Source organism: Heterocephalus glaber, unplaced genomic scaffold (assembly GCF_053883595.1).
Source record: "Heterocephalus glaber isolate CG9 unplaced genomic scaffold, H.glaber_assembly_v1.0 deba00001572, whole genome shotgun sequence".
NCBI classification, from domain to species: domain Eukaryota; kingdom Metazoa; phylum Chordata; class Mammalia; order Rodentia; family Bathyergidae; genus Heterocephalus; species Heterocephalus glaber.
In genome coordinates, this window is record NW_028258357.1 from 2,548,707 (window position 1) to 2,573,027 (window position 24,321).

Here is a 24,321-nt window from a genome sequence, read left to right on the forward strand (position 1 = left end):
GTTTTCTATTCCTATCATAGCAGTTTTACCATTGCTGTGTCTCTATTTAAAATGTGTTTGTGTCTCCTGAAAACAATTAAAAATAGGCACCTTCCAATTTCTTAGATAAAACATCAAATCCCTTGGAAACCTCTCCTGTTGGCCAAACTTCCCAGTATTTGTTTCTGCCATACTCACTGCAGCTTGGTTTTGTCAGCCTCACCAGAGCAGGAACTGTTACACCTACTTTTTTTCAATTCTCTTGATTAGTACATGTTTGTATACATAGTGATTACATTCCTCTTGGGGAGCTGGTCCAGGTGCATAGCACATCCTCATTCTGTTTTATCCCCTTCCCCTCTTCTCCCTCCCTGTATCTCTTGGTCTCCTTCCCATTTTTCAGAAGATCTACCTCCTCATTTCCTGATTTCTATCTTTTACTTTGCTCTTTATTTACATTTTTGGTTTTTCATATAAGAGAAACGATGTGATATTTAAGCATGTGTGCCTGACTTATTTCACTTAGCATTATGGTCCTGAGGTGCATCCACTTTCCTAGAAATGACTCAAATATATCCTTCTTTTTTTTTTAAATTAAATTCTTTTATTGGTACATTGTAGGTATACAACACAATTACATTTCTCATTGGGAATTGTACCTTTACATAGTGCATCTTGGTTCTTATTTTTTCCCCATTCCTAGCCCTCCCTTCCCTATTTACAAAGACTTTATTTCCATTTTTTTCCATTTCTCATCATTTTTCCTTTCCCTTCTTTCCTTTTCCCTGCCCCTCCCACTACCCTTACCCCTTTGGACCTTGTCTTCCTATTTTACATTATTGATTATTCATTCTAATCAATGGTACATTTTAGGTATACAATATAATGACATTCATCATTGGAAATTTGCACCCTTACATAGTCTCTCTTGGTTCTTATTTTTCACCCTTGCCCAGCCCTCTCTTCAACCCCTCCATTCCTCCCTATTTACAAAGATTTTGTTCCTATTTTTCCATTTTCTCATGTTAATCCCATTCCCTTCTATCCTTTCCCCTAGCCCTCCCACTTCCTTCCCCTTTGCCCCTTTTCTTCCTATTTCACATTACCTATTATACATTTAGTCCTTATTTACAACTTTCAATTTCTCACACCAGAGAAATTATTCGGTATTTATGACAGAGTAGTTCTCCATTGTGTATAAATGGCACATTTTCTCCAACTGTTCATCTGCCAATGGAGATATAGGTCTTTGGAGCTCATTACCAGAGAACTGCGTGCTGGGTTGAGTACACCGCAGCCTGTTCTCCCCAATAAACTGAGGTGGCTGGAACTTGGGATAGAGGCAAAGGCTGATAGCCACACCCAGAGCGCATCACTGAAAAGCAGACAGCAACTAAAGAGGTCTCCATACTAGCAGCAAAGTCTTCTGCTATAATCAGTCTGCAAACTTCAGCACAAAACAAAACAACAGTAGAAACGTGAGAAGGCAAGACAAGGCAAGAAAAGAATCCAAATGTTCCCAACTCACCCAAAGTGATCTGTGCAGCATGCAAGGGGAGGGTATAAAAAACACATCTGTCTTCATAGTGTGCTTCACTCTGTATAGACACAAGTTATGTACCCAGTAAATATTTATTAAGGAAACACATTTAATGAATTGCTAAAATAACATTGCTTTAATTAAAATCACAAGTATATTTTTGTTTCTTTTGTAACTCAGTAGATAAATTATATGTATATTGCTAAAATAGAAAAAATTGTCTGTTTTAAAATTTGAAAATATTTTTCATTTTAAAATTTTTAGCATATATTTTCCTAGAAATTTGATTCAAATAAAAATTCTATTTGCTTCATCTTAGTTTACTCACATATTTTAATGAAATTTCTAAATACTGTTTTCATCAACCGAGATTATGAATAGGTAAGAGTGACAATGAGATGTTGCTTTTAAACTTGACTTTGTGTTAGAATAGCAGCACAATGTAGCAGCCTAAGTAATTCAGCCAGGTGGGGCTGAAGATGTGGTTGTATCCTATGAAATTAATTATCTTTAGTGAAATGTTATTACAATATATGTGGATGATTCCTTTAAGCTTGAAGGGAAAAATATTCAAGTGAACAGATGTAGAAAGGCAATGAAAATTGTAACATAACAGGAAGTCTGAGTAAGCTAAACACCTAAAGTCATGCGATATTTATAAAAGGCATTTTGTGTTTATGCCTTAAAATTTAACTTTTTTACCTATTCATAATGTCAAAGCTATGTTAGGAAAAAACAGCTAAATTTGAGTTTTTAATTTTCAGATAGTGTACATATTTATAACAGTCAAGTTACAACTTGAAATCGTTATTTAAAATGGTCTGAAGCGTTTGCATTTAATATTGCTTTTTAAATATTTTACTCTCTTTTTTGAAAACATTGCAGTTATAATGTAAGTAAATGAATTTTTGCTTTATTTTTTCTGTCCTCTGGGAATTTTTGCCAGTTTCTTGCTTTACTTTCTTTTCATACAGGGAACCAGATATCTGGTGTCCTTATTTCCTGCCAGTACTTGCTCTCTGGCTCCCCATCTGGCAGTGTATCTAAATTAGCCCTCCATATTCTTGCCCTAATGTCTCAGTCAACTAGAATTGCACTACATGTGTGTCTCTCCCAACACTTGATCCCACACAGTCTTTTCTGGGTGAGTAAATAATACTTGCGTTCACCCACATGTGGCAACTGACAAACTGTGGCATTTTCTTTTCACGTTGTACCCACCCCTGATCTGTAGGCTACTTATCTTCAGCAGACATCCCAAATCAAATGGCTTTCTCTCTCACCACCCTGGTGTGAACCATGAGGATTAGAGACCTCCTTAGTGGTGTCCCTGTTGTCTTTTGGCTCCCTGCCCACCCCAAATCCATCCAGAGGTGTTTGTTTTGTTTTATGTTAATAAAAATGAGATTGTGTTGTGCCTCTATTTTAAGTCCTCTGTGGTGTTCCTTCCTTATCAAAAGAAATTCCATTTCTGACTCCAGCAGCACATACACTAAATTGAAATGATCCAGAGAAGATCACCATGGCTCCTAGGCAAAGGGTGGCACATGGATTCCTGAAGGGTCCCATATTCAGTTTCCAGAGGCTGTTCAACCTTTTACTGGCTAACACCAAGGGAATGATATGAAGCAATACATCCTGTGGCATCCAGTAGTATTGACATTTGTTTTTCAGTACCAAAAAAGAAAACAGAACTTCCAGACTCCTTTCCTCTGATGTTTTGGCATATACTCCACTACTGCCATAGTGTTTTCTTAATAGGCTCAAACACCCCAATCATGCCATCTCTGAGGATGGCCTTCCCACTCCCTTTCCTTAGGTCACTTCTCAGATGTCACTGAAAGCCTTTGATGATTGTTTTGTCAGACATTACTCCACCCACAGCCGAATCTCACTCTCCCCATTTAGTCTGTTACTTTCCACCGACATCCTTGAGACTGACAGTTTACCTGCCTGTGTGTTAACTGTCCATCCACAGCTAGACGGGAGTTGCACAGGGACCCGATCGCTCTGTCTTGATTACCCAAAACCTATTTTATCCCATACCAGAAACTTCATTTCTATGGAATGAGATGTCTTATCTCTAAGCCTCCCTTTTCCCTTCTTAGTAGATTTTTTTGTACTGTGTCTCTGAGACAGTTTGACCACTGGTACTGCACTAATGTTTTTAACAATCTACTGTGTTCGCTTCTGCCTCGTCAGCCTTGAAATACCCATGAACCAACCCTTTCGTTCACTTACTGTTGAAACCCCAAGGGTAAAATGACCCACTGATCAGGTGGTGCTGAGAGTAATGTAACTTACATCCTGCCTATTTAGCAAGGATCAGGAAGATCTTTTGTGGTTTAATTATTTTCTAAAAAATCATTTCAATAGATAACATTTCACTGCAATGATGAAGGTTAATCAAGTCTATACAATGCCACAGTGAAAATAAATAACTTCTTTGTATTTACACAAAGGACTAGTGCTTATACATAGAATTGTATTGCCAAAGTGTATCTATGATTTAAATGTGTTTGAAACAGGTAAAATTGCCACCCAGGAAGGTTTTAATCATGTTTTTCATTATTTTAACAATGTGTTATATGAATGCCAATTTTTATGAACTTTCAGTATTACTCACGTTCTTTCTGCAGTTTTATTGATGTATGAATAATAACATCTCAACATATTTTTTTTTTTTTTGGTACCAGGGATCGAACTCGGGTCCTTGTGCTTGCGAGGTGGGCAGCAGAACCACTGAGCTAAATCCCCAGCCCCTCAACATATTTATTTGTATTTTAGGTACAATGAATATTGCCTAGGTTCAATGTTTATAGGAATTATGACAATTATTTTTTCATATTTCCACACTGTTTGTGCCTTTTGCTTGTATAACACATCTGACTTTCAGACCAGAGGCACAGCTGCATGTAGATGATGTACTTCTTTATCTTCTGTGAGTGAAATCACCACATATCAGTCTTACTTCCCCGACAGACAGCCATTTAATTTCAGCTAATTTAGTGATCTCTTCTCTCAATGGTTCCCAGATTTCCCACAACTTCTGACTTGGCTAGACATTTCAGGTTCCAAGGACTTCCTTATGGACTTCATTTTGTTAGAGTGGCTTACATAACTTTAAAAAAGTGATGTGGTTACTATTGCCAATTTCTTAGAGAGATTTTTTTCTTAAATTTAATTTCATTGGTACATTTTAGGTATACAGTATAATGACATTCATCATTGGAAATTTGCACCTTTACATAATCTCTCTTGGTTCTTATTTTTTCCTTCTTCCCCTGCCCTCCCTTCAACCCCTCCATCCCTCCCTATTTACAAAGACTTTGTTTCCATTTTTTTCATCTTCTCATATTGATTCCATTCCCTTCTTTCCTTTCCCTTACCCCTCCCACTTCCCCTTTGCACCTTTTCATCCTATTTCACATCATCTATTATAGCTTTTAGTCCTTATTTACACTTTCAGTTTCTCACACTAGAGAAACTATTCAGTATTTACACATGTGTGTCCTATTTAGTTCACTTAAGAGTATCACCTCAATGTGCATCCATTCAAATATGAATATCTCTAATTTCTCATTTTTTATGGTTGACTAGTAATCCATGTTATTAAAAAAGAAACACACACATTGTCTTTATCCAGTCTCCAGTGGATGGGCATTTAGGCTGTTTCCAAGCTTTACCTATTGCAAACTGTGCTGCTATGAACATGGGTGCACATATATCACTGTGGTATGATTCTTTTAATTCTTTGGGGAAGATACCCAGCAGGGGAATAGCTGGGTCAAATGGAACTTCCAGTCCTAGTTCTTTGAGCTATGTCCATACTGATTTCCACAGTGGTTGCACCAGTCTACACTCTCACCAGTAGTGGAACAGGGTTCCTCTTTCCCCACAGCCCTGCCAGCATTTGTTATTGGTTGATTTCATGATAGCAGCCATTCTTTCTGGAGTGGTTTGGAATCTCAGAGTTGTTTTCATTTGTATCTCTCGAATGACCAATGATGTTGAACTTTTTTTATGTTTATTTGCTCTTTCTCTTTCTTTGTCTGAGAAATGTCTGTTCATTTCAGATGCCCATTTTTGGATTGGCGCTTTAAATTTGGGAGGTCTGAGTTTTAAAAATTCTTTATATATTCTAGATACTAGATATTTGTCTGAGGAACACCAGGTGAAAATTTTTTCCCACATTGTGGGTTGTCTCTTCACTCTATTGGTGGTTTCTCTTGTTTTTATTAAGAGCATGAGTGGATCTTGCTTTTAGAAAAAGCATTTAGTTTTGATTGTTTGTGCTAGTTCTCGGGAAACTGAGGTTTTGTTCATTTCCTACACCAATGTCTTCAAGAACTCTACCTAACCTCTGTTCCAGCCAGTTCAGCATTTCTGTTTTAATATTTAGATCTTTAATCCATTTTGATTTTAGTTTAGTGCCTGGTGAGAGATATAGATCTAGTTTTTATCTTTGGCCAGTTGAAACCCAGTTTTTCCAACACCATTTATTAAGGAGGCTATCTCTCCTCCAGTGAGGGTGTTTGGCTCCTTTGTCAATGATGAGGTGGCTGAGTGTGTCGAGTTGTGTGTGCATCTTCTAATCTGTTCCACTGGTCCTCAAATTTATTTCTTTGCCAGTACCATGCTGTTTTTATCACAGTAGCTTTGTAGTATAGTTTCAATTTAGGGGTTGTAATACCCCCTGCTGTGTCTCTGTTACATAGAATTGCTTTTGCTATACTGGGTCTCTAACTCAAACTGGCCCCACTCCCCTTCCTGAAGGATAAGGCTGTGGATGTGGCTCAGAAAGCTCCAAACTTAAAATCATGACTCTTTCTGATGAACCACCTTCACCCAGAAACACATAAAGAGTGGATTTAGTAGATCAAAAGATACTCCAAAGGGAAGTTCCAAGAGTCTCATTGGTGGGAATCAGTGTTCAAAGGGTAAATATCAAAACAAAAGATTCTTCTAATACCTCTATTGCTCAGAAAATTGCAAAGGATTTAGGAGCACTTTGCCAGGAAATGGGCATAAAGATGTATAAAATATATACTTCTTATAATCACAATACCACAATTCATAAACTTAAATATATAAATACCTACATGTGTGTATATGTATATACACACACCTATATAAAAACATAATTCAAAGCAAAGTCTTGGTGTTGGTGTTTTTCTGGTGTGATTTTGTAATGTAGCTTTTCTGAGGTGGTGGATGTTGTTATGTGTAATTTGTCACTAAAAATAGCACACAAATTTGAGTATAGTTTACATTTTTAAAATAAAATAATTCAAGCTAAAGCCATCATCATTGAGTTCTCTCTTACATTAATATTCCCTTTTGCCTTTTTATTTTTTTTAAATAAATTTTATTTTATTTTATCCCATTCCCCCCTTGAGTCCCCTCCCTTCCCTATGAACAAAGTAAAAATCAAATGAAAAAATGGAAACGCGGCCTTGTGCCTTTTTAATAGGGATTCCAGGAATGATTGTGGCCATTTGCCTGTGTCTGTATATGTAAAGACATCTGTGTGTCTTTTATATTTGTGTATTTTGTAGCAGGAAAAAGTATTGATCAGCTGTTGAGAGAGATGCTGCTTGCTCTGTGTATCCACTCAGCTGAGCTCCTGGATCTGAGCTGTAGTAGTAAATAGCACTGATTTAATAGGAAAACAAATAAAATTAGCCAGAAATTGATCCCCCACTCTAGAATAGGCTGTATAACCTTTACTGGATATTTACCCTATGTTTTATTGCTGCCAGTCAGAAAGGATCTGTTTAGAAGAAGATAGATCTTTTGCAAATGAGAAGGGGAATAAGGAATGCAGTGAAGGAGGGGAAGTAAAAAGAATGAAAGTATGTTATATCCCTGTACTAACTCCCCACAATGAATGTAATCATTATATACTAAAAACATGTACTAATAAAATTTGAAAAATTAAAAAATATGAGAGGCCCTGTTTAGTAGTAGTCCTGATTAGGGTAGGGCTTTTGTTTTCTAGTAAGTTTAAACACTATTATCTTACATACATCCTTTCATTACTCAGCACAGTTCCTTTTTCTTATTTTCTGAGCTACAACATGTGTCCGAAAGTCCCAACCAGTATATAAGATGTATATTGTACATGTTTTGCCCAATTTGGGCAGTTTGTGCATGCAATCACTATTGATGCAATGCTTGTTTGAAGTAAACACTGACTTAATTTCAAAGACAAGAAAATGCCAGTGAGCATCTTTTCCTTCATTTTATTAACCACCATCTTCCTAAAACAATAAGTTGAAATAGTGAATTTCACTAACCATATTGCCCCCAAACAACTGTGACCCAGAAATATGTATGCCTAGTTGGTTTATGTATCTGACTGATTCTTAATTTTATATACTTTCATGAGGATTTTCTTTTCCTCCTCAATATTTGGCAGTTGACTAAATTGTCAAAATAGAAAGCTGGACCTTTGCGAGATGGTAGGATATTTTCTCCCAGAAAGAATTTCTGTGTATTCATTTCAGGTCTTGGAGATTTGGGACTCATTTTCTTTGATGACCTGGTCCACCGAGGAACAAGAGATCCCTGTCTGTTGAGTGCTGATCCATTTTTTTTAAAGCTTCATATAATTGTTTGGTCAGTGAATTACACATGAAAATTTTACTACCACATTTACTGTGACATTGATAAATGAGCCAGTTTTTCTTTTCAGTCCTTAAAACCCAAAGTAGAAGAAATCCAAAGCCTTTTTTAATCTTTGCATATAACATTTTTACATATTCTGTACCAAATGATAACTCACATTTTTAATCTTTCATTTATTATCCTCTTCCACACATTCTTTGTATATAGTTTTCCAATGATGGTTTAAAGAATAACCGTATGTTTTTGAGGCTATGTATATAATAAAACTTATTCTTTGTATGTCTTGCCTCTTCATTGTATTATATACTATTACATATGTATGAGAGATAATAGTTAACATTCTTACAAACTTGTAACCACTGTAGATGTATCAGCTCAGATAACTGAATATCCCTACAAAATAGCTTTTATCTTTTTAAACTTAAGAGACTTAATTTAGAGCAGTTTGGGGTTTATAAAAAAACTGAGCAGAAAATACAGATTTCCCATGTACTGCCTCACTCTTCTACCACCCTATACATATTCCTATTATGATCAACCTGCATTAGTATTTTACATGTGTTCCAATTGAGGAGTCAATTAAAGTCCATAGTTTATATTATGACTCACTCTTAGTGTTGTACATTCTGTGGGTTTAGACAAATGTTTAATGAACTGTACCCACCATTATGGTATCTTGCAGAATAATTTCACTGCCCTAAAAGTTCCCTGTGTTCCACCTATCTTCTTTTTTGTTGTAAAGTAAGTTACAGCTAAGAGGTGAGATAATTTCCCACAAGTCACAAGCCTAAACAAGTGTGGGAACTGCTCTGCTTGCCTAGGATTTGTGCTTCTAATCATACATTAGACTGCCCTGTTCTCTGTAGCTCTTGAATTATTTGGGGAATGCTCACTTGATCAGATTCTTGTTAACTCTTACTAAATTTTATGAAAGAATATGGGTAGGGAACACTTTGCCTGTGCTTTCTTTTCTCCTTTGAAGTTAAAATGTGGGAAATATTGCAGGCATTTTAAATTACTGGGTATTCAGTGAGGCTTGTAAGTTAAAGAGGAGTTATTGAATGGAGAATTAAATAAAAGAAGAAATGCAAATGTCTCTTATCTGATCATTTGATTATCACTTATTATAGATGGCAGAGGCTGTATACAAGTCCATACTAGTTAGGACAACAAGTCAATGAAGAATGTACTAACAGAGTAAATTATTTTTTAACAATTGAACAATAAACAAAGGAGTATGGAGAAATGAGTCCAAGTTGCACAGAATGTAGCATATTACATTAATAACACAACTTTAACTTTGAAAGAAAAGGATTGCCATGAGATTGGTTTTAAAAACGTATGTGAAGAAAGAAATAAACATTGCCTGAAGTTTACGAAGTAGAGCGCATGTAAATTAGAAGGAATAAGCAGATGAGGTCATTTCATTTCGCCATGGGCTGTGGCTTCTGGTTACCACCGTTACCTTCCTACCAGAACTTCATTCCAGCCATGCCAGACAAGAAGGGCTGATTAGGACAAAGTCATGCCAAAAGCTAAAATGACAAATTTTTTTTGTATGAAAAAAAGAATGAAGAGGAAACAAATTGAAGGGAGAAAATAAAACACAAAAAGACAGTGATGTTCCCCTCTTTAAAGCCATCTAATTCCTTTTATTTTCTGGGAAACTACTTTTTAAACCTTTCTCTTCCTTCCTTGACTATTGGTTTTTAAAATCTCTTTGTTGAGCTTACATCTTCCATTCTTTTCTGGATGTTTCCCAAGATTCTGACCTCAGTCTTTGCTCTCAACATATTTTCCTTGATCATCCTCATTTAGACAACACCTAAACACATTTTTCTAATGATGATTATCCACAGACATTACTCTGTTTTCATTTGTGCCCGGGAGGTGAAAAATTCTTCGTGATCTTTTGCTGAATCATCCATTTTCTCTGTTTTTTAAGGGTCGTAAGAGTGAGGCTGAAAAGTTCTTCTTGAAGGCCATTGAGTTGGATCCCACCAAAGGAAACTGTTACATGCATTATGGTGAGTGGTTGATAGTTTTTTCCATTTCCCTCATATTTGCTGTTAATGTTCATATGAGACTGTTTTGCTGGTAAAAGGACATTTTGAAAGGCAAGTAAGTTTGTTGTTGCAGATTTAGCCTCGTGCTACATTCTTATCTTGCCATTCTCAGAAGTCACATTGAAAAGCTTTGCATTGTACTTTTCTGCAGTAATTTTCATAGGAATTCAATGGGGAAGGCAATATCACAGTTCTTTCTTTCAAGTTCAGTGTGGAGTTTAAATGAGATCTCATCAGGAAAACATCTAGCTCCTTGCCTGATGCATGGTTTATAATAAAACTGTTAGCTTTCTTTTCATTCTAAATGATAATGTATTGCTCATTGAGCGTGCCTTTTAGAAATTTCAGAAGTTTACATCCTGGCTTGAAAATCTTGCTTTCTGGAAGATATGGATGTGTACTAGCCTTATAAATGCTTAAGAGCGACTCAAGGATAATCTGTAATAGATGTAAATGATGGTTGTCTCATTCTGTTTAGCCTTGGCCTGAGTTAGTCCAGAGTGGGCTTACATAACAACTCTGTCATACTCCACTCTGTCATTAGCAGTGAGTCATGTGTTTAGTAAAGCAAAGTAGATAGCTGGTTCTGTGTTTGGTAGGGTGTGCTTATTTCTACCAGATCTGCCCTTGGAATGGGTTTCAAGGAGCCAGCATTTACTTTTCTGGTGTCTTGAAAAAAACACCTTTTTTGATCACTGCTGGCTTTGATGTGTTAGTTATTATCAAGCAGTAAACTTAAAAGTGGACGGAAATTAAATCTTAAGGAAAGAGAGCTAATATGCTTGTATAATATTAAATTCCTTCTCCCAGTTTCCAGCTAGTAAAAATAAATCAGTGACAGGCTGCAAGTGTAGAAGAATGGAAATAATAAAATGGAAGAAACACTTAACCAACCACAAGTGCATTTTTAAATTTACATTATTGTTTATATATGTCCATAAAACTAGGATTGTGATGCTTTATCTTTGCAGCACAATGCAGGATGTAATTTCACATAAAGTTTGACATAAGCACTTCAGACTTTGTTTCACAATGCAGTTTTATTGCTCCATTAAGATAGCAGTCAACTAATTTAAATTTGCTGCAGAATTTACTTTTAATTTTACAGATTTTCTCTATAGGAAGTATTTTAAATTAGAATTTTTTCATGCCTGTTATTTCGGGTATACCTGCCATGCATGAAAGTAGTTCCGTGATTATTTTCTTTGAGTGCATTTTAGGAAATAGGATTTTATTCTGTCTCTCTCCCTGTATTTCTTTTGCTCCACACTCATTATATTTATTGAATTTATTTCTAATAATATTATTATGTAATATGTAAGTATTTTCACAATATTTTTAAACTTCATCATTGGTACGTTTGAATTGTACTTGTTAAAAAATTATCATTAGGATTTACTGTTGCTATTCTACCTTGTCCATCTTTACCTACTTCTGTAAGCTATTATTATTTTCATGGTAAATTATGTTCTTGATTTTTTTTCCAGTAGTAACAGGAGGGGGTATTTTTCCCATGAAAATTTTTAGTTGAACAGGAAATAGAAGAAATTTACAGGAAATTTAGTTAAACAGGAAATACAAGAAAATCTTCATTTTTACATGTTATTTGGAAAATAGTGATAATACATGTCTCTAAATGCATGGGTAAAAATTGATACTCCTTAGTACTCTTGAATTATTTTAAGTTTTTTGGCATATATATATATATATATATATTTATTTATTTTCTCAGGCAAAAAATGATTTCATAATTCAATCTAATATTTTGAAATATAATTTTATGAAATTCTATAACATTCAGTATTTTCCCTATTTTGGAATCATAAACAGAAAAGACTCAAAATGAGACAGCTAAAAGGAGGAGTAATAAAGACAAATCATTGACAAACAAATAGGAAGCCCATAACTGAGTGCTTTGTATTTTTTGCTTACTTTGCTCAGGTTATAAAACTGAATACACTTAAAAAATTTTTAATTATTTCTATTTGGAAGAATTTATTTCAAGTAGAATTCTTAATTATTTTAAGCACTCTGATGTACAAACAGTGGATTGAACTAAGCCTAGGGAAATGAAAATGATTTGAACAAATTAATGTAGGTGAACAAATTTTGTCTCCTTGAACTACTAATTGTCTTTGCTTTTTCTTCTAAAATATATGTTCTGTTTTGTTTTACAATATTGGCAGATAAGCAGACAGACATTTTGATCAATAGTCCCTCAGTGAGAGCAGTATTAGTTCCATGACTTAGCTAAAATTCCTTAAGGAGTGATTTTGTATTACTCAGCTTTCTGTTGCTAGAACAAAATATCTGATCTATCCAACTTAAAGGAAAGATTGATTTGGGCTCATGGTTTCAGAGATTTCAGTCTATGATCAGCTGGCTCTAAGCCAGGAGCAGCATGGAGGAAGGGCATGGGGGAAATCTGCCGGTTCATGGCAGCTGGCAAGCAGGTAAGGAGGGCGGGAGGACAACAGAGAGAGAGAGAGAGAGAGAGAAAGGAGAGCCAGAGGGAGAGAAGGGAGCAGAAGAGAGACGGGCCAGGAACTGGAATACAGTCTTCCAGCCTATGCCCCCAATGACCCACCTTCTCCAACAAGGTCCCACCTTCTAGCAGCACATACAGCTATGAATTAATTCGTCAGTAGAGTAATTCAATGATGAGTTTAGCACCCTACAGTCCACTCCACCTTCCAAAAGCCCTACCTCTGAGCAAATGAGATTTGGGGGGAACATTTTAGATGTAAACCAGAACAGATTTTTATTTTAATACTTATAAAGAGGGGTCCACTAGGTTCCAGGTAATATTTATAAGATGGGTCCTCTGACTTTCTGCTGAGGAAGTTAGCAGTGCTCTATAGGAAATAAACAGGATGATGCCATCTTTGGAAGGTAATGAGGTAGAAAGTGAGATACTTTTTGAGACAAAAGCAGTCAAGTAAAGTTATCTGAGTGAGTGATATTTGAAATCACTGAGCTTAAACCAACTGTTTGAAGAGCCAGGCTCAGATGAAAGAAGTAGAAAGACAAGGGTCTGTTCAGCAGAGAACTAAGGCTCATGTGACTGGGTCATTGAACCATATGGGAAAGTGGGAGTAGATGAGGCTGCAAAAGAAGCAGCAGTAAAGCTCACAATGCTTTGCAGACCGAGCTGTACAGTTTGCATTTTACTGTAAAAGTAATGGGGCCACGTGGTGAAGGAAGACAAGATTATACAAACGTCAGAAAAGAACAAAGGAAAGTCGTCGGAGAACTATTGCTATGATTTAGACAGATAATGGAGTCTTTGGCTTGGGAGTGGGTAAATATTTATATTGAAATTACACATTTACCTCCTTTAGAAGATTCTAAATTAAGAATCGGGAGGAGATATTTTCCATTTTTGTACCATCAATGTCTAGAATATTGCATTTCAGTAGTGTGCAATAAATGTTTATTGAACTCAAGAATATTCTCCATTCTCGAACTGGATCTGATATATGAAATTTACTGAAAGAATGTTCCATTTGAATTTTTATTATTTCTTTCCCAAGAAAATACATATAATGATCCTCCCATCAGTTCATTGCCAACTTACTGGTTATATATATTCTTAGGGTGTTTATACCCACAGACTGAATGAATAAAAACACTTCCTCAGCTTAAAAATAAACGTTTAAATGAAATATGTGTTTTGAGTCTTTTTAAAATTCTTTCACAAATGCCAAGGAAAATGCCAGAGTGAGTGAATTTTGTTTTATGGGAAATTCACTTTCTTGGGTGATTAAGTGTTTTTAGTTTGCTTGTTAATACTACAAGTGACTTAGAAAATACTATTTATTTGGGACTAGACAGAGGGAATTACAGGAATTTATATTGGCAGCAATGGTGATTAGAAGATGATATTTAAGATGCTATCAGTTACTTGTACTTTGAATGCACTGGTTTTGCATCTGGGAAAGGAATTGCATTCAGAGTGCCTTTTTATTTTCCTTCAGGTTGATTATAAGATTGGTTCCATGAGTCAGTTAAATGTTAGCCTCTGAAGTCTCCAGGGTCTCTGGAGGAGAAAGAGCCTCCAGAATTCAGATTATTTAAGTTCAAAAATTTGATGTGGGGTTCCAAAGTGTTTTCCAGTTTCACATTTTATGGTATCTCAATGTTTACTCTTCTTTTCTCAAAGGTTTTTGGGACTGTGTAGAAAATAGTTTTCAAATAATGCCATCAGTAATAGTATGAGATATTCATACTCTCTCAAGCTTACTGTGTGCTCCTGTGACCATATGACACAAGTCATGTAAGTCCTAATGGAATTTGGTTTCTAAATCTTAACATGAGGATCTGCTATCTTGATGTCTCATGTGGGCTTGTGATTCAGGGTATTCTCTTTCCATCACCCTGTCTCCAATAGGAAAGGAAGCTTCTGCCATGAGAATCGAGGTCAGGACAGGTGCTTCTTTTTAAAAATGCTAGAAACAACATTTAATCAGGTGCATAGCAGTAAGTTTAGTGTAGATCTAAACAACTTAATAATAAATATTTATTGCCTGGTACTATGTATACTTCTTGGAGGAGGGGATTTTATTCCATATTAAGTATAAAATGTTGAAGGGAAGACTGGGATAAAGAGAATAAATATTCTTTTGTGTGGAACTTGAACAGTTTTCTTCTCCCACGTACCTCTTAACTAAGATTAAAACCTGTAACTTCATTTCCTTCATTACTGACTCTCTCTGGCAGATAGATGTTCCTTAGCTCCAAGTGCTGTGGCATATCATGTTGAGCCCTGAGTGTCATTCTTCCTCCAACTCCATGTGAATTGAGCATCAAACTAAACATCAGAACACAGCAAGGAAAAGACAAGCTCCCGGGGAGCTGACAAAGGGCACAAAAGGCACAATTTGTAAAAATACTGATTACTTTTAAAAAGGAGAAATAAAAAAATAGAAGGGCCTTGATGTGGGGCATAGGGATGCAAAACTATGCCTGATAAGTTAGTATTTACCATATATAAGTCAAAAGTGATGAAATAAGGGGATAAGAATGGAAAGCATTAAATCAGAGAAAATGCTTAATGTAGAAAATACAGCTAGTGTCTGGGAAGTAGTTCAAGGACAAGAATAAAATGATAGCAAGAAGTGGCTCCATAGAAGGAGAAACATCCAAATTATGAGAGCTGACAGTTTATGAAAAGAATACCTATTGAAAATTCCCAAGTGTGGTCTTCTAAGGCTATTAGAAAAAAATCCATATTACAATCAGAGAGCAAGCTGATCTGGGCAACCTTTTTTTTTTTTTTTTTGAGACAAGGTTTCCCTAGTAGCTCAGGCTGCCCTTGAACTCTCTATATAGCCCTGGCTGCTGGCCTCAAACTCTCAGCAGTCCTCCTGCCTCTGCATCCCAAGTGCTGGGATTATAGGCGTGCACCACCATGCCCGGCCTGGACAACCATGAAATCATTTCTAAAGGTGACAATCATATCATTCTTTGAGCCAACAGAAAAGTATAAAATTTTAAAAAATTATACTTAGGCAGATTATTAGTTGGCTCGCCTATCAATTTTAGAATCCGGAGAACGTGTTACTACATTTTTGAGACTCTTGCCTTCTACCCAGTGTTTTCCTTACCCCTGATCATTTTTATCATCATCCAACCCCTTGTGAGGTAGGAATGGATCCCAATTACATTTAATGAAGAAAGTATAAGTTGAGAATTTTTAAATGACTTTCTGGATCAGAAATTTTCAGTGTAATTAGTGGAGGAGCAATTTAAAAGACCAGCTCTTTAAGAACAAAACTTTCTGCTGCTGTTATTGTACTCTATTTTTCTCTATGATGGCTTATGTACTACTTGTTTTATTTTAAGCACTGGAGGAAATTGTTAAAATACTAGGTTTGGTCTTTCATCCATGAACACTGAAGGAAAAGCTTGAAATATGGCATGGCTTACATTGGTGAGAAGCTTACGTGTTTCTTTATTCATAATTAAAACTAGTTAAGAGATACCAATGAACTGAGATTGATAGCGTTATATCATTTCATTTTTAGTCACTTCAGTAATTTGTTAGATTAAATATTGAACTAAATTATGGTATTACCTTGATTCAAAATGAAATTATATTTTGAGTGGCTTTTTGAAAAATTTCATTGAGAGTGTAATTATGTTCAATGCTTAATAAGAAAAGTATGCATTTTTAGATCACGTTTAGTGTCTTTTTATTGCTCCAATGACAGCATAGGCTGTTTACAGATGTGTAATTAGATTAGAAGCTTTCCAAAGGTTCAAACTATTTCATTTCTCACCTTATTAAAATATATCTAATAAGTTAATATGATTGAATCTTTATACTTGTGTGTACTTTATGTGAGATAAAAAGCCTCTTAATATTAAAATGTTCCTGTGCTTAAAATATGAAGAAATAGGGAAGGGGCTTTCTAGGTTTAAAAACCGAGAATGATGGAAAAGAAACTTGCTTCCGAAAAGCAATACAATTAAAACACAAATGGTAATCTATTAGAAAATAATTTCAGTAGAAGAAAACATTGAATGATCAGTCTACTTAAGATATGAGACATTCTGAAGCTACAAAGAAAATAGAATACATAGATCAAAGGATATTAGCAATAACTTCTGAAAGAGATAATACAACTAGTTTTAAAAGATGGCTAAACATATAATTGTGTTAGAAATCAAAGGGATTCAAATAATGGTCTATTCCTTTATGTTGTTTTAATATTTACTCTCAGCAATTTATAGTTTTTTCTATATTTAAAATTAATCAGCAATTTAAAAATTGAATATTTTCATTGTTAGTTACTAGAGGTAAAGTGAGAAAGAATCTAAATGCTTAAAGAAAAATTGTTAAAATGGGCATGTTTCCATTTGATGAAATAGTATGAATCCTAGATTAATTATGTAAAGGTTTTATATATATATATATAGTAAATGAGACAACTGCTTATATTAGGTTAAAAAATTGAAGTTATATTTGGAGAATAAATAAATTCTCCAAAATAACTATCAGATTGATATCTAAGCAAAATCAAATATAAATACTTAAGAATGCTAAGAATAGATGTTTTCACTTTTGGGCTATTGCAGTCTTTTTTTTTTTTCCTGTACCAGAGATCAAACTCAGGACCTTGTATTTGCAAGGGATGGTGCCACTGACCTAAATCCCCAGCCCTATAGTCATTTTTTGATAGTCACTGTTTTCCATTTAAATTTTTCTATGATGAGCACACTATTGAGCACATTTTTAAAGAAGGAATATATACTTGAATAAAGTGTGAAAAAATAAGCGTCTTAATTGTTCAGGTAGTATATGGAAGAGTTAGTGTGAATACTATTATGGTAACACAATTATTTAATAGAATTATTTAATAGAATGTGTAAACTTTAAGATGTAAAAATTAAGCAAGAATGAAATAAGAAATAGAGGAAGGCATCTTATGTGAACTTTCTATTAAGTAATATATATTATATTTTAATTGATCAAATACAATAATTGTATACCGAGTGGTTTTGTTATCTGAGACATTCACAGGAATTTCAGTTAATCCCTACAGTTAATGCCTACAAAAGCCAATGGGTAGTATACCTGCCTGTGTCCATTTACAGATGAGGATGAAATCACCTAGTGAAGTCACTAAGTCAGTACAGTAAATTGCCCAAAACTTCAATGTATTTTGGGGTCAGTTACAGTTAAATGATTAACAGTGCAACTAGTGCCGCCCTCCCTGCTGCCATCTGTTGTCAGCAGGTAAAATGCTGAGAAGGCCATGCTAAGATGGTGAGAAGGTGACACTCTTAAAGGATATCACTTCTGATCCACCTGGTTTTATTACAGCAGAGAGAGATGGTGAGGAGCGAGGGAAGGCCTGAGAAGGACATGAATAGTCTATATAAACTGTAGCAAGATTACAGAGTGCTTCACAACATGTATGCAGATATAGAGAGAAATAACATCATGCATGTTTTATAGATGCAAGGTTTAAGGTAAAAAAAAAAAAAAATAGGAGGCATGTCAAAGGCCCTCTGCCTAGTAAGTTGGCAGAGCAAGTACTGAGACCCAGTGTGACTCTCAAGCCCACAGTATGTTTATGGTTTTTCTTTGGCCTTTGAAGATAGCACGGTCATTATATAAGAGCCTGTGGATCCCCGATAGTGACACTGACCCAGAATGCTGAAGTTATGGAGGATGCTGGTGGAGAACTTTGAGGTGGTCTCATCGTTGTGTTCTTGAAGGCCCCAGAGAACAAGAACAGCTTGAAGGGGGCAAGGCAAGGGGGTGAGGGGGGGGACCTGAAAGGGGCAGAAGGGGAAGGGGACTCAGGGGGAGGACAGTGATACAAAAGGCAGAGGCAGTGTGCCAGCCTCACCCTGCACATCTTGTTTACTCTGTCTGCTGATACACTTTAGAGTGAGTTCATTACAAATGAAGGAATACATAGTTTAATAGAATAGAAGAAACAGCTGTCTTAATCTACTATTCAGGTAGTTTGAAGAAAAGAGCTAGAAAATTAGTAGAGTAACCAAAGAATTATTCATAATTATTTAATGAATCTCACCATGTAAATTTTAAGACAAAAATTACGAAAGGAGCAGTAAGTAGGGAAAGGCGTCTTACATGTATTCTCTAATCAAATACTATAATAGTATAAACATTTACTAAGTACTTTTGGTTCCTGAAAAATGCAAATATAGCATCTCATTTATTTCTTCTAATAACACAGTGAGGTAATCCCTCCTTGAAAAGAGTCTTAGTCACTTTCTCATTGCTGGGAAAAAATATTCAACACCTACAGTTTAAAGGAGGAGAGATTTATTTTGGCTCAGGTTTTTAGAGGGCTCCAAGGCAGAGGGTCGTGGTGGGTGGGTCCGGTGGAGGAAAGCTGCTCTCACATCATGGAGACCAGGAAGCAGAGAGAGAAGGGGACCAGAAAGGGAGATGTTCCACCTTCCAGGTCACACCCCCAGTGACACACCTGTTCCAGCCATACCCCAGCCCCTAACAGTGCAGCAGTTATAGATTCATTAGTGGAGTAATCTCTGCCCCTCTGATCCAGTCACTTTCCAAGAGCCCCTCTTCTGACTGCATAAGAGTTCTGGGAAACATTCTGGATTTAAACCATAATAAAAAGTTAAAAAACGGAGGCTTAAAACCAAAGAATCTTGATGATAACCAGAGTAGTAGCCTCACTCCAGGGGTTCCCACGTTGCATCAGTGCCTCACAAAGGAAAGACAGCCAAATATTTTCAATCTGAGAATGAATAATAAAGGCTAGAGTGGACTTCAGTGAGTTTTGCTCTTCCCTTTTGTTATTTCTGCTTTCCAGTCCACCTTGCCAAGGATATAAAATGCACTGTTTTAAATTGTTTATGACCAGATTATCACCTTGCTAAGAAAAAAATTAAATACCCTTTACAATTACACTTACTTGCAATTTGTATATATTTTTTATATGAAGTGACAAAAGCAAGATAAAAACTGAATTTAGTTTGGAACAAGGAGTAGTGAATACAGTGGATTTTAGACAGTAAATCATGGATTTTGGAATAAGACATACCCAGCCCTCCTGAGGATTATTTCCTTGAGTATGATCCAGCTTCTGCTAGACTCTTTATTCTTTAGATATTTAATCTGGAAATGAGTGCTGTTACCTGAAGTTGTGAATATTTATTTAAAATTTTATAAAATGACACATAATGTATACTCAGTAACAGTAGATATTTATTATTTTCAAGTTATTAAAAAGTGATGGTCTGGAAAATGAGTGAATTATGTACCACAGAATTTGAAGAAAGTATATAAATAATGGGCATAAATTAAGGAAAGAAGATGCAGAGTAAAACCCTAGGATTAAGAAAAAGGGGAATGTTTACCCATCATTATGCAGACAGAAGGCCCAGAGAGAAAGGGAATAACTGTTTGCAAGAGGAATGAGAATTATAAGCAATATTACAAATAAGAGAGTAGGCATTTTATTTAACAGGCAAACAGCTGTTCAAGGTAACTAATGGATTGTTTTCAACATCCTAAGTAGGTGCTTGCTTGCTTGCTTGCTTCTTGGCTCAGGCACAGGGGTTTTTCTCTCTAGCTTCCCAACCTAACATGGCTGCTGTTGGAGCATTCCCTAGCATCAAAGAAGGTTGTGTCTGTGAGGATTAAATGAGAATGGACATACAAACACACACAAGAGTTAGGGGAGGGTGCTCTTCCTAGGTCAGTTTAATGTCAGAGGTGCGCTCCGCTCCTTTCATTAGTGACTGCGCCACCTGCATTCGGATCTTTTTGTCTCATCTCTTTCCGTTGAGCCCCAGCACCAAGAATGCACAGCATGCTAGAACAATGACTCACCTGTGTCCCTGGTGAGGTGGGGCCCATCATCTATTGGCACCTTTCCCATCCTCGACAGGTGACAAACCACTGCAGATCATTTGAAGCTCAGCATAAACTTACTGTCTTTTTCAAAGCATACTTGATCCCTTCTGAATCTGTATGTTACTTAACCCTACAAGAGAGGAATGTTATTTCCCTTCTTGTCTCTCCACTCACTTCTCATCCTTCTTCTCTCCCCCTTAGCTCACACTCCCTCTTCAATCTGCACTCTTCTCACCCTTGCTTTGCCGTAATTCACACTTTCCAGATCTCAGAGCCGTTTTGGAAAGAGTCAGGGGAAAAATAAATTCAATAATATGCTGCTTGCCTTTCTGACCTCTTTTCCAGTTGAATGCAGGGCCTTGGCCCACTGTTTGTCTAATCTTCATTGCCCTGGACACCTTCCTTGCCGCCTGTCCAATCTGGGACAAATTCTTGGCCTCATGTTCACTTGGGGACAGATCCAGCCTCCCAGACTCACAATGAGCAGTTCAGATTGATCTCCTGGGTGTCTTTTCCTTATTCACCCGGCCCACCTGTTTCCTTGGCCAGCGACTGTAGCACATTTATCACATTAGATTTGTCTCACAAAAGCAGAGCTTTTTCCAATTCAGGCTGCCAAGAGCACAAAAAGACACAGCAACAAACTGATAGAAGGGCAGAAGAGAGAGATTATTTTAAAGAGTGAGAGCACACTGGACCTAAAATGCCAGGGTGAAGACACTCAGCAAGGTTTCCTTCAGGGGCACAAAAAAGTAGGATTCCCTCTGTATTTTCCTCCTCCAAGGAGTGAGGAGCACACATTGACATGCATTCTTTCCTTAGCAGCATACACTGTAGACAACTGGCTCCCCTAAATCCTAACCACCTCTCTTTCACCAGGAATGCATTTCTCCCTTCCTCTAATAGAAACACCCCATGAAAGACTTGCCTCAGTTTTCCTTCACTCTCTCTCTCTTCTTGTTACCACAAGACATCACTGAAACCCATGAGCCTCAATATTCCATCACGGCCTTTTCTCTTTCTTATCATCTGAATCTTTTAAAAAGTTCCTGGGTACAGGTAGATGGCACTGTTCTGTTTTATGATGTGGGTGTTGGTTATACAACTATAGACTCTTGATGAAATTCGAGCAGTATCATTACTTGTGCCCGTTATTCTTTGTTTGTTCACCTTAAATTACAATTTGAACAAAAATAAACAAAAGCATCACCTTCATCCAGAAACGATGTATTTAGCCCTTTTAGATTTACATGCATTTTGAGGTTAAGCTGTCTCCATAATCTCTTTAATCCTCTAATAGATGGGAACTGTTTTAAGAATAAATGCTGCATTTGTCTTTGTAACTCCTACTGCAAGTATCGCCATATGTTGTGTATAGTGGGCAAGATATGAATTTCTTGGGTACATTAACCCATAGAAGCGCCTGTCTTCTGTTCCCATATGATTTCTTTTGCTGTTTTAACTGCTGAATTATTTTGCAGTAACAGTGATATATAATAGATGTTACCAAATTGTATAATTTGAATTATTTTCGATTTAAGAAATCTTTGAAGATAAAATTGAGTCTGGATTGTTTTATGTTCCAAGAGAAATTCAGAGGTCTCAAACAAGGGATACTGTGTTGTTCAGGTTCAGAGGTACCACACTCATAAGAACTTCACCGTGGATGGCACCTTAGGCATTGTGCATTCCCAGCACTGTGCCCGTTTGCCACAGCCCTGCCTCAAATCACTGGGAGGGGTAAGGAAATGAATCAAAATGTGTCTGGTAACCTACGTTGTCAGAGTTCTAGCTTGCTCTTGAAGATGAATCAAGTAGCCATAAAGGGATGTCATTAATTTAGTCCTGTTATTAAACGTGAGTTTGCTGAATCCTTATCATGTGCCAAGAGGTTGAATGGCTGGGATAACTGGGGAAGGAGCATTCCAGGTGGAGGGAAAAGCAAATTAAAAGACTCTGGAGCAGCAAACTTTGTTGCTCTGATGTGATTGGGAAACAGTGAGTGGGAAAGGGCCTAATGCTGATCACATCAAGATGTGTTGGCCAGGGCAAGGAACCCTTGGATGGGCTACTGAATGATGCAATTTGACCTCGGTTTTAACAAGAGCACTCTGACTGCTGTTTTGAGGCTATGCTGTGCATTAGGGTCAGAAGTGCTGGGACCATTTATGATGTTACTGCTGTAATCCAGGGCAAGGTGATGGTAGAAACGGGGTGGCGTAGGTCACCTCCGATGATTCTGGATACATTTCAGGGACCAGATATCTGCTTAATATAAACTAGTTGTAACTTTGCAAGATTTTCATTGCCTTTGAACATTTTTTAAAGCTACATACCAATGATTGTTACCAAAGAGATTTGTATCATCATGACATGTATTACATATTTTTTCAGGTCTTTAATTGAGTTACTTTGATTTTAAGAGTGAGTTTTTTCCTAGTATTTTTGGCAAGAGATGCCAGTTCCGATTAATCTAGAGGGTTTATATGTAGACTTTTTTTTCTGTCTTAGGGCTTGAACTCAGGACCTTGCCCTTGTGAGGCAGGCACAGTGCCACTGAGCTAAATCCATAGACTTTTTACAAAGCAGTAGTTGAGCTTAGAGCTTAAGGCTGGCTTCTAGATGTACAGATTTTTATCTCACAGACAAAGCTTTTTAAATCCAGGAATTAATGAAGGATTGATTTTCACAGTCCTGTCATACTGGAATATTTGTAAAAATCTAATAAATGATTAGAATGGCTCAGTGAAAAAAATGATGTAACGCTGGTACTGCAACACTTGAATCCAAACAGCAATTGCTTTTTCTTCTTTCTTTCTCTTCTGTTTCGAGCATAGAAATTTTACTCTGTGGGGAGATTTATACTGTTTATACTCTGGATCTGTGGAGAATGCTTGCTCTTTTGTAATCATCTTCTGTTTTTCCCCTATTCATGTGACTTTTTTCTTTATAATTTCTCAACTTGATTTTTTCCTTTCCTTTCTTTCTTCTCCCTTTGATTTGAGACAATGAAGTAAGATGATGATAATTAACTTGGTAAGACAAAATACAAACCAAAAGAAAGTGTGGTAGTGACAACACACACATGAGAACAAAAACATATTTTACTTTAGATTTTCTTTATTTGAAATTCTACTCCATTATCAAACACAAAGCATGTGTTTGTCTACTCTATTTGAAAAAGAAGTGATTGCTCAGAACTCTTATTTTTACATAGGAAGGAAAAAACTCTTAATTCTCCTTAAGAGTTTTGCAAGTGTAAACTTACATTTAATGAGTATGCCATTCATGTACCTGTCATGTAACTGTCATGTACCTACTCATTTTGCCCCAGAATTTAGGAAAGGGCCTGCCAGATACCGGAAGATTACCAGAAGAGCTCATTCTAACTGGGACCTACTGTCATGTATAATAAGAGTCGAGAGTACAGTGAAAGCATTTATTTGGTTGTTAACATATTGATTCTGAAAAAAAAAGGTTCAGATATTCAAATTCAGTTAAAAAACCCAAATGATTCACACTTAATAATACTGTATGTTTTTATCATAGCAAACCACCAATGTGAGAGTATTCAGAAAATGTGGTCTATTGACAAAAGAATGAGTGTAACTGCATGATTATATATGTGACTATTATGTTGTAATACTATTTTAAAATATTAACACAAATGAATTCTACTGCTATACCATGTCCACATAGGGATTTTAATTGTAAACTATTTCCAGTACTAAAAAGTACGCATG

The 24,321-nt window shown here is 36.2% G+C and overlaps 1 protein-coding gene, 1 long non-coding RNA gene and 1 other non-coding gene across 10 annotated transcripts in view; 2 read left to right on the forward strand and 1 right to left on the reverse strand.

Moving 5' to 3' along the window:
• The window catches only part of Tmtc2 (transmembrane O-mannosyltransferase targeting cadherins 2), a 531,775-nt gene that overhangs the window by 437,472 nt on the left and 69,982 nt on the right, over window positions 1-24,321 (forward strand). For all 8 annotated transcript variants that reach the window (XM_087192795.1, XM_087192793.1, XM_021246525.2 and 5 more), the window contains one exon: window positions 10,095-10,176. In XM_087192795.1, coding sequence (XP_087048921.1) covers window positions 10,095-10,176 — 82 coding nt within the window. The remainder of the gene's footprint in view (window positions 1-10,094; window positions 10,177-24,321) is intronic.
• On the reverse strand, window positions 469-21,096 carry LOC147823547 (uncharacterized). The gene is made up of 3 exons (XR_015443633.1): window positions 20,555-21,096; window positions 1,508-1,577; window positions 469-1,426 (listed from the first exon to the last, which is right to left on the reverse strand). It is a non-coding gene; the product is annotated as an uncharacterized LOC147823547 (long non-coding RNA).
• On the forward strand, window positions 2,989-3,094 carry LOC147823548 (U6 spliceosomal RNA). Its single transcript, XR_015443675.1, has one exon. It is a non-coding gene; the product is annotated as a U6 spliceosomal RNA (small nuclear RNA).